Here is an 11031-nt window from a genome sequence, read left to right on the forward strand (position 1 = left end):
GATGTAGTGGAGAAAGGGTCCCACCACTTTATGAGATGTGTGGTTGAGATTGAATTTTGAGTGGGTTTTTTGTAAATAAAGAGTGTTAGTAAGGATAAAATATTAAAGAGGATGGTGGGACCATTGCCATAAAAGGAAAGTGACATAATCTTGGCGGACGCCAAATATAGTAATTTTTACATAATCTTGGCAGACGGAGAGAGTATTAAGAAGTAATTTAAATACTCTTTTTCTTCCTTCTCTACATTTACGCGTGAGTTCTCCAATTAAGGTGCTATGAAATAATATTCACCAGAAACTAAAAATTTATGTGAATATATTAAATCATAAGCAATAAAAAAATAAATTAATATATAGCGTTGAAAGGATAGGGTTATCCAAGTCGAACCCAAGTGGCACCTCTTAAATGGGAATGCCATATCTCTTGAAGGCAAACCAGCTTCCCACGTGGCATAACGGCATCCAATCAAGACCATAAAATACAATCAAAATTGCCAAATAAGAATCAAAGTAGTTTTTTCAGTTTACTCACAGGCGCGTCGCACCCAAGAAAAGAGATGGCTTCACTAGCAATTGCCGCCGCCCAGCCCACCGCCGTAAAGGGCCTCTCCGGTAGCTCTCTCGCCGGAACTAAGCTCCATGTCAAGCCATCTCGCCTCACCTTCAAGCCCACCAACTACAGGTAAATGTAATAACTTGTTAACAGCTATAATTTGATTTTTCTTTTTCCTTTTTAGTATGTGTTTATGTGTTTTATTTGGGTGGCATGCAAGATCCTTTTTTTTTTTTTTCCTGACTTTGATAATTGTTGTTAATTTTAACCTGGGTTGATTTTGTTTAGAGGTATAGTCTTTTTATTACTGTCAAATATTGAATTTGAGTTCCAATTAATTCTTTGTTTGAGTGAGGGCATGGTCTCATTGATTTTTGTTGCTGTATTTGGTAATATGAGTTGATAACGCTTGGAACTGAAATCTTGAAACTTATTTTCTGTATATATATATATCAAAATCAAATCTTGAAAGGATTTCACTTATATATGGTGGATTTTACATTTGGAAAAGGTGGAAATCTTGAAACATACTCATCTATGGATTTTGATGATGCACATTAATTGTTGGTTGGTAGTCTGTTTTTTCTAGGTTGGACAAATTGGAGAGACATTATTTAGTAATGCAATGAAATTGTTTGTAGGAGTGGTGCTGTGGTTGCAAAGTATGGTGACAAGAGTGTCTACTTTGATTTGGAGGACATCGGCAACACCACCGGCCAATGGGATTTGTATGGATCAGATGCACCTTCACCATACAACTCACTTCAGGTATATATATTCATGCTTCATTTGCATATGCATTTCTTTCATTGCTAGAGTCCTTCTTGCTAATTTTCATGTTTTGTGATCTCTTATTGCTGAATCTAGATTTTGCTAAGTACTTGAGAGCATTATTGAGGTTTTTAGCTTATCTATATGTATAGGATGTAATTCAAGAAAAGTATTACTAAATTAAAGACATTTATGTAAATCTTCACTTCTGCTGAGTATAAGGATTCAGAAGATTTTGATAGGATGCATCTGTGTATGGTTGAGATGAGTCCAGGATCACTGCAAACATTTTGTTTTGTGACTAGGAAGTTTTGTTCAAGAATCTGATTCTTTTTGCAGAGCAAGTTCTTTGAAACATTTGCTGCCCCTTTCACCAAGAGAGGTCTGCTGCTCAAATTCTTGATAATTGGAGGTGGTGCCACTCTTGCCTATGTGAGCTCCCAAGCAACTGGAGATGTTCTGCCAATAGTCAAGGGCCCTCAACTTCCGCCTAAGCTCGGCCCACGTGGCAAAATCTAATCTCATGAGATCTTCAAAATTTTTAAACATGTTGGGTTGATGATTTGATGTATGATTTCCACAGCTTTGTAAGTAAATCTCAAACCTACTCGTAACAATGTCAATCATCATCGAATGTTGAATTAGTCTTTCATGATCTTGCTTTTAAGTGTTTACTCCCACAACACGAATATAGCACTTAATCATAGTCAACGCGTATGCTTGCTCATGAAACTAGTAAGCTAAGAATGGTTTTTGTAGTATAGCTCAGAACTGCTTCTGGTTACTTTGTTCAATCACATAACTAGTATTGCCTGCTGCAGACTATTAGAACACTAGGACTGCAGCCAGCTACGGCCGTGCAATCCATAAACACGAGTCATTAATTTGACTCCTTAGACATCTAAAAAAACTTGATAAAACCCAATTAATCTACCACTGCTTGCTGTTAGCAAAGCAGAAACTTTTTAACTTGATAAACTCCCTATGATTTTTGTGACATTTCTGTATGTACATCCATCACCTGTTGAGCGTCGTGCATCATGTTAGTGGCGCGCTGTTGGGCTTCTCGAACCGCCTAGAATCTCTAGCCTCTCTATGTAGGACAACTTCTTGTTTGGGACAATGTTCTCTTGTTTGGTGAGGGTCTTTGCATCTGCATTCTCGTCGTTGGCTTTCTTCCCATCCGTCTCCCCTTGCTGCTCCACGTTCCACCCCATGAAATCCAGCAGCGTCTTTGAGTTGGGCGTCTCACTCTCCGTTTCTTCCTTAGCCACCGCAACTTTCTCAGACACCGTTCTCTCCTTTAAGGATTTCGTCTTCTCTGCATTCGCTGAGCCTCTAGCTTGAGCGTCAGCGCTCATCACGTCCTCTATTCTAGACAACACGGTGAATGCTAAGGTCTCCAAGATTCTCGAGTAGCTCTCAAGAACCGCGTGCCCCACATCCTGCAAGAACCAAGCAAAACAAAAACACAGAACTCAATCTGAGAAAATCCATCATACACATACTATAGATGAAGAGAAGTAGAGAGGGAAAGTCTTGTTACTTTGTTGAACTCGATTTTGCTGATGTCTAGATCAGATTGAGGGATACCGGGGAAACGATGCTTGAGAATGAGTAACACGGTTTCTGCTCTATCTTCTAGAAGCTCCCTCTTCTCCATGCTCACGCCCGAGCCCCACGAGGACTTGGTGTCTTTAGCATTGATCTTCCTCTTCCAGATCACGACAGACGCCTCAATCTTGTTCTTGAGGTCGACTATCTTATGCTCCGATGATAGGTCCAACGAAGACAGCAAGTAGTCTGGATCAAAGAAGTCCTCTGTGATCATCTTGTATATTGAATCTCCGAGACTTGCTCTACCATTCTAGGATCAAACACACACACATATAGGTTAGTTTGTTAGTTAAACTAATCAAGAATGGAAACGAGGCTTGTGTGGTACCTTAGGGAGAGCCTCAATGTAGGTTTCTGGGATCTCCATTTCAGTGAGGACCTGAGCATTGATAGCCATGGCTGCTTTGAGCACTTGATTCACCGAGTCCTTCTGATACTGCAGCCACTTCCTGGTGTTCTCGGACAGCCCGTTGGGGGGCACCTTAGGCACGGGGATCCACCATTTGTCGTCGTTTCTTTGGGCCTTGTCGCCTTTGTCATCATCCTTTGATCCGTAGTAGAACTCGTGTGGCTCCTTGAAGTTGTCCAGACAGTCCTGCCCATCACCACCACTTACCACAGTCAGTTGTGTTTTTTGTTTTAAGTGAGGAGATGAAATGATGTAAGAGAAGTTGTGGTCTAACAAGAAGCATCATATCAAGCTTGCGCAGCGCAGGAATGTTCATGTGCAGGTCGTTTCTCTGCCTTGTCGCCATCACCTGCAAAACAATGCATCATCATCATCATCATCATCATCATCTCTGCTTTGTAGAGAGGGGGAGAGAGAGAGAGAGAGAGAGAGAACCTCAAAGGTGGTTCCATCCTTATTCTTTTGTTTGACAGCAACGAATTCGACAATGTGATCAGTGACAGACAGCAGCCAGTCTATCTCCTTCTTCCACTTTGCTTTGGTGTCGGGCGCCATCGGCTCCAATTTCTTCATCTCTCCGTATGCAGAAGCTGCATTTCAAAGAGATGATCAACAAGAAAACAAAGAACAAATTTGATTTCTTCCAATAAATCTTGATTAATATTTCACCTGCTAAGTTTGTGATTGCATTTGACAGTGCCAACGCCGATGAAACTCCCTTCCCCCTACCCGACATGTCCTCGCCTAGTAGCAACTTGGCAAACTTCTCCTTCATCAAATCCATATCTATAAACACAACTTGCCCACTTAATAACCTTATCATCTTCTAATTTCTTGCCAAATAAATTTTGGAGTCTTAATATTCAACAAAATGATAAGGTGTTCATATCATCGCAACCTTTCAAATGTTATGCCAAAATCACAAAATTGATGAAAGTTGGTGCATTAGGAAATTGTAATCATATAGATAAAAATTGCGCGAATGTTCCGTGTAACAATGTTAAAATTGGTGTAAATCGTTTAAGGACATAATAGTAAAAAATAACTACATTTTTATGTATATTTCGTTTTGCATATGAAAAAGGCTATAAAACAAAAATATGTTCTTGCCTGTAGGCATCTTCCTGACTGGTGGGGGAGGGCTGGGGGGAGGCGCTTCACTAGTCTTGGGGGTAGGGGCAGGGGTGGGGCTGGGGGTGGTGGCGGGGAGCGTGGCGGGGGCGGAGGCGGGGGTGGGGGTGCCATCGCTGCTGGTCCGGTTCATCTTGACGTTCTCAGTCCTGCTGAGAATGCCGCCTAGCTTGGTGAGCTGGACGGGGGGCGGAGCAGGCTCTTCGGGCAAGGGGGCGGAGGCGTTGCTCTTGGCCGTCATCCTCTCGTTGTCCTCGTCCGAGGGTAAGGGCGAGGCTGATCCATTGGTGGTGGTGTTGTTGTCGTTGAGGCTGCGCCGAAACTTGCTGGCGCCACTCTCGAGCATGCCCCTGAACCGCCCTAGCCTCGATGATCTCGAACTCTCTTGATCTTCAGCCTCCTCCATTGCTTTAACCATTATTGTGGCTCTACCTCAATGCCTCATTTCGAATCTAACAACATTCCCCTTTCCAAACAAGGAGCTATGAAACAGACTACAAAGGATTGGTTTTCTAGGAAAAATTGGGGGTGTTTAGTTTTGATGAAGCATGAAATCAATGTTGGAGGAATGTGGGGTGCATGCTGCCTGGGGGAATGAAAGAATTGGACGTTGGTTTCTTGTTTTTGGGAATGGCGAAGGGAATGCTGTTTTTCTATCCCCTTCTGCTTTTGGTATATTATTGGTATTTTTGTGTGTGTTTAATTTCGTCATTGGGCTATTAAGGGATTAACCACTAACACAAACGTGCCAGAAATACACGCACCACATGCCAAAAATTAGTTGTATTTTGGGTGGCTGCTATCGTTGTTTAATTGTATTCCTTCTTTTTATGCTATATATATTATGGTATTTAGACCTAATTAATCTATCGAGTTTTACTTTAAAGTGTGCGGGTATTATAACCAGTATAAGGACAAATTAGGTAGAGCATAACTAATAGGGAAAATCACAGTTTTATATCCTAAATTAATGGCTATTTAGTAAAAATATTTTGAACTATCGAGAACTACAATAAAATACATGAATTATTCAAAAGTATCTCCAACTATGGATAATTATAATAAAATGTAAAAATAATCTGAAAACTAATACTCTTATTATTAAATTTTTAATTAGTTATTCCAAGCTGTCCAAAAGCTCAACGTTTCATTTATTTTTACGAAGTGAAAGAAATAGAATATTTTATGAAGTGTTCAAATATTGACTAGACGTCAAAGACTCAAAGACACGCTTGAGTTGAACAATTTCCTTTGAATTTGGAATATTTCATTGCAGGCCTTACACAAGGACATGCTCAACATGCTATCGCATAGGGCCCCAAATTTCTGGAGGTCCAATTTTTTTTTATATATATACTCTCTTTATATATATAAATTATTTTTTTAAATATGAGTGAAGTTGTATAAATCCTACTATTATAAATGAAAGTGATAGTATAATATTTTCATGAACGAATTTTAAAAAAATTGCGGCAAATTTTTTGTGGATAAAAAAACAATTAAATTTAAACAATATTAAATTCAAAAGTATATTGAAACAATATAAAATAGTAGAAAAAACTTACCAAATTTATTCATGAAACCGGTCATCTATCTCATAGGGCCCTAAGCAAAAATTAAAAAATGGGCCATATAATTTTCTTTTATATTGATGAAACAATAATAATAATATATTAATATAAATTTTTCAAGCTAATTATTTAAAAGAGTTTTCAACCAAAAGAAAATAAATAAAAATAAAAATTTATATCATTTACAATATAATAAATAATTTTTTCGTGGACAAAAAAAGTATATATCAAATTTAAAAGGAAACATCATCTGCAGTGCCTAAATTGGCCGGTGGCCACCTAACCGAAAATCGCCACCACCAACCACAACCGGATATTAAAATACTAGTTCTTTACTATTAGATATAAGTATATAACAATACAGCTATAAGTCTTCTTTTCCTTCTTTTCCAGTTCTTGGTGGAGCCTCAATATCTATATATATACACATAGCAACTCATTTACTCTATGCTAATATGAATTTAATTTTAAGTTATATGCCTGATCCCATAAATATCATAAATCATTAATAATATTAATTAAATATCATAAATCTGATGAAATTGAAATTTTATTGAAATCTGTCAACTCTATTTTTGGTGTTCTTTTAATAAAATAACGACAAGACAAAATAAAGTGATCTCACACCAAATAAATACTCAATTAAATACTACATATATGTTTTGTTCAGAAAAAATGTTCAACTCTTTTATTTAACCTAGTTTTTTTCTGACAATTTCATCATTTTGACCTGTAATGCGGAAAAAAAAAAAAAAAAACAAGTCTCAAATTTATGGAAAAAATGGTAAGGTGAGCCAAGAATTCGTAATTATTTATTGATGCAAAGGTATAAAATGGTATTTAAAAAAAAGAAAGATGTGATATTTTCTTGTTATATAGAAGGTGTCATGAAAATAAGAATGAAAGGAATTGTAATTTTTTTTTTTCAAATGAAGGAGATTTGAGATATTTGATCTCTATAACTATAAACAACAAAATATATCTATCTAATCATGTTGCATATATTCTCAATTTAATAAAGATTAAAAATAATTAAATAATATTAAAAATTATACATTATATATCTAATTAATCATTTTATAAAAATTCTTCCAGTGGTAATTAAAATACTTTTAAATAAATTTCTCAATTTTTTAATAAAAATACAACAATTTATTTGACCAACTAATGAATTAATTGATCAAATTAAATTAATGATGCAAAATAATGATGAAATCAAAATAAAAGCGTTTGGCCGTCCCATGAAGCATGACCCAATTATTTTTAGCACGAGAATTAAGAAATTAATATTTTATGTGTTAAATGTGGTAGGTGAAAAAGTGAAAATATGAATAAATGGTAAATTTTTTTGGTATTTTTAGAAACATGTCAAGGTTCGTGGAACAAACTTAAAAAGAAATTGGGTCATGCTGCGTGGGACGGAGGGAGTATTTGGAGCATGGAAAAATACTTTATTCCACATTTAAATACAAATCTTTCCTTGATTAATTAATGATTGATTTAACCTAATCATTGTGAAACCAAACCACTAGTGTACAAAACCAGAGTCATTGACTCACGACGGCCGAAAAATGGTAGCCACAATCTGGCGCCGAGCCGCGCCGCATCTCAGCCGTGCATCACTTTCACGTGCTGCCTGCTCTATATTAACCAACCGCTCCCACAATTTCTCAACTACCACTCAAACACCATCTCCCTCCCCCGCCACCAACGCCGCCGCTGCCGCGAAAATGGAGGCGATCGGTGTTCTGATGATGTGCCCCATGAACAGCTACTTGGAGCAAGAGCTCGACAAGCGGTTCAAGCTCTTCCGCTACTGGACCCAGCCGAAGCAGCGGGAATTCCTCGCTCAGCAGGCCGAGTCGATCCGCGCGATTGTCGGGAACGCCACCTACGGCGCCGACGCCGATATCATCGACTCACTGCCGAAATTGGAGATAGTTTCGAGCTTCAGCGTGGGATTGGACAGAATCGACTTGCTCCAGTGTAAGGAAAAGGGGATTAGGGTTACCAACACGCCCGATGTGCTGACGGAAGACGTCGCGGATTTGGCGATCGGGTTGATGCTGGCGGTTCTGAGGCGGATTTGCGAGTGCGACAAGTATGTGAGGAGCGGGGCGTGGAAATTAGGAGACTTCAAGTTGACTACTAAGGTTTGTATGTTCTATGATTTGTATCTTTTTCCCCTCTTTTTGTTTTGATTTTGATGCATTTATTTTGTGCTGTTGAAGTTTAGGTTTTTGTGAATTTGATGCATGTTGCTTTGGACTGTATGTAACATTCTGGATTTTTTCTTGGCTGGATCATGATTTCATTTTGAGGCTAATTTTCATTAGGAATTGAAGGCAGTTTTCTGCATGTATTGTGAGCGATCATTTCTTAGCTTGTTTGCTCGTTGTTACTTCCTCTGCAACTGCAAGCATAGGGAGTAGCTTCTGATGAGTAAAAATGCCAATTTTGCTTGAAAGGTTTTTCATTTTGAAGAGAATATATTAAATTCTCATTTTGATTTTGACGATTCTTTTGGGCTCTTTCATGATGGATCATGTCATGTGTCGGTTTGAATTTACTTAAGGAATAGAGGAATTTACTTATTGTTCCGTACATCTCTATAAGGGTCAGCTAGGATAAACCTATGCATCCTTCTTCAGTTCTTGTGATGTTACAAATATACTGAGTCTAGGTATCTATACCTAGTGGAATGCATCGCCCTCGCCCAAATCTCTTCATTCATTAGATGGAAGTCATGACTTGTCTATGATATCGGGAAGAAATGCATATTCCATTGCACGGTTTATTTAATAATGAAGTACAATCGAACTTACCTTCTACTCTGCTTAACTAGCAGCAGTTTCAAATCTCCAAAATCTTAACAAGACTTCAAAAAAACTGTAATTGTATCCTTTGTAGGTGTTCCTGGCTGCCCTGTTTGACTTCTTTGCATAGCCACGTTTCGTGCAGAACTGCTTCAAGCATCTAGGAGAACGACATTAGTCATGTTTTTTAGTGTCGTTTTGGGTATATATATTGTTAGATGCCGTAGTACTGCTGATGCTGAGTTTCATACTCTTTATCATTCAATAGGACTACTTTTCTGTCTTTTTGGTCTTACTTCCCTTGGTGGAATGTTGATCTTTGATAGTGATTCATAGTCTTATCCATGTGTGGGCGGCTTCTCAACTCGTCCATTTTTGTGATGCAGTTCAGTGGCAAAAGAGTTGGCATCATAGGATTGGGCAGAATCGGGTTAGCAATTGCTGAGCGAGCAGAGGCATTCGATTGTCCCATCAATTACTACTCAAGATCCAAGAAAGCCAACACAAACTACACGTACTATGGCAGCGTTGTTGAATTGGCATCAAACAGCGACATCCTAGTGGTAGCATGTGCCCTGACTCCAGAAACAACCCACATTGTGAACCGGGAAGTAATGGATGCACTGGGTCCGAAGGGAGTTCTGATCAACGTTGGACGGGGACCCCATGTTGATGAGGCCGAACTGGTGTCAGCTCTTGTGGAGGGTCGTCTGGGTGGCGCTGGACTTGATGTCTTTGAAAAGGAACCCGAGGTGCCCGAGCAACTGTTTGGCCTCGAAAACGTAGTTCTGTTGCCACATGTGGGGAGCGGCACCGTGGAAACGCGTAAAGTCATGGCTGACCTTGTTCTGGGAAATTTGGAAGCTCACTTTTCCAGCAAGCCTCTGTTAACACCTGTGGTTTGATAACTCTTTGAAAGCCGTTGATCCCATCTATTGAGAGGCACGCATGTTTGGTATCCTCAGTCAGCGATGAATTCATATTTTGGGTCTTGTTAATTGTTTCATTCAAATAAAAAAAACATCAATTATCATTCTGTTTTTTTTTTCCTAATTATTTTTTGGGTAAATAGGCTTCGTGTTCTTTTACCACACCGAGGGCGGTCTGTTTTTGACAAAAAAGAAAAAAAAGATGGTGATGCTAGATCTGCGCCATAGAATAAATGCCATGAATTAGCCGTTAGTTTCTATTTAACTTTTAATGAACATTGTGTGAATTTACGATGATGATAAACACTTATGTAGGTCTTAACTCGTACCATTTAATAAAGTCTTAACAAGTGGGTTGTATTTATAGAAGCAAGACGAAGTAATATTTCATCAAAGAGACAGGATTGAAAAAAGAAAAGAAATCTTATAATCAAGCATGACTACACCAAAATCAAATATCATAATGTGGATGATAGCTTTGATGGTAATGATAAGCGTATTTGAAGAAATTGAGGCGTTTGAAAGTTGGCTAATTAAGGACTTGAAAGGATGCTATAAGAATTAATGCAAGTCTCAGCTTTTTTTAAAAATGTCATAACCCTTACCCTTTAACTGGCATTTGTTGTGATGTGATACTTAATAAGAAGATTAGTGAAGATTGCTATTATACAATTGTTGAAGATTTAAGAACCCATGACTCCTGCGAAAAAGGATCAAGTGATGTTTACAACATTGTTCTCCGACAACAGCGCCAATTTGGTGGGCGTTGTCTACCACCATATAATTTCTGCAATCCCACCAATAATTAAATTAGTATAGCAATAAGCAGGGTCGAACCATAGAGAACGGATAAATGCAATCAATTTCCTAAAGATTAAGTTTGGTGTAGCCACCACGCCTTAAATTGGAGAGATTAATAATTAACTAAGAAAATAACTAAAATAGCAAACAAGAAATAAATCAAGAATAAAATGGATTCGGTTTCGAATAAATCCACACTAGTCACTACTCTGATCATAGACGCAAAGATAAATTAATTCTCATGTACCAACCAGTTACAAGATACCGTGAATGCAGCGGACGTACCCCAATTCCACTTATTTTATCGATAGTCAGCTGTAGACGCCAGACCTAACTATTTTCCTTATTAAAACACAACTTAGTTGTAGACGTCAGACCTAGATTTAATGTTTCAATAGCATTAAGATGAAGGAACCCGATTTAGACAAACTAC

General features: G+C 38.2%; 3 protein-coding genes across 3 annotated transcripts; 2 read left to right on the forward strand and 1 right to left on the reverse strand.

Annotated features, from left to right (window-relative positions):
- The first annotated feature begins 380 nt into the window (after positions 1 to 380).
- Positions 381 to 1991, forward strand: LOC130992478 (photosystem I reaction center subunit VI, chloroplastic-like). The gene is made up of 3 exons (XM_057917129.1): positions 381 to 682; positions 1195 to 1321; positions 1664 to 1991. Exons 1-3 carry the CDS (start codon positions 558 to 560, stop codon positions 1841 to 1843), a joined length of 432 nt encoding a protein of 143 aa, XP_057773112.1. The 5' UTR covers positions 381 to 557; the 3' UTR covers positions 1844 to 1991.
- Positions 1992 to 2060: 69 nt separating this feature from the next.
- On the reverse strand, positions 2061 to 5140 carry LOC130992477 (rho guanine nucleotide exchange factor 8-like). The gene is made up of 7 exons (XM_057917127.1): positions 4461 to 5140; positions 4020 to 4136; positions 3786 to 3940; positions 3625 to 3699; positions 3270 to 3536; positions 2871 to 3191; positions 2061 to 2769 (listed from the first exon to the last, which is right to left on the reverse strand). The coding sequence occupies exons 1-7, from the start codon at positions 4897 to 4899 to the stop codon at positions 2368 to 2370; spliced, it is 1776 nt and encodes a 591-aa protein (XP_057773110.1). The 5' UTR covers positions 4900 to 5140; the 3' UTR covers positions 2061 to 2367.
- A 2398-nt stretch (positions 5141 to 7538) lies between these two features.
- On the forward strand, positions 7539 to 9905 carry LOC130992480 (hydroxyphenylpyruvate reductase). Its single transcript, XM_057917131.1, has 2 exons — positions 7539 to 8205; positions 9255 to 9905. Exons 1-2 carry the CDS (start codon positions 7624 to 7626, stop codon positions 9771 to 9773), a joined length of 1101 nt encoding a protein of 366 aa, XP_057773114.1. The 5' UTR covers positions 7539 to 7623; the 3' UTR covers positions 9774 to 9905.
- The last annotated feature ends 1126 nt before the right edge of the window (positions 9906 to 11031 follow it).

This window comes from Salvia miltiorrhiza, chromosome 7 (genome assembly GCF_028751815.1).
Source record: "Salvia miltiorrhiza cultivar Shanhuang (shh) chromosome 7, IMPLAD_Smil_shh, whole genome shotgun sequence".
Classification (NCBI taxonomy): Eukaryota; Viridiplantae; Streptophyta; class Magnoliopsida; order Lamiales; family Lamiaceae; genus Salvia; species Salvia miltiorrhiza.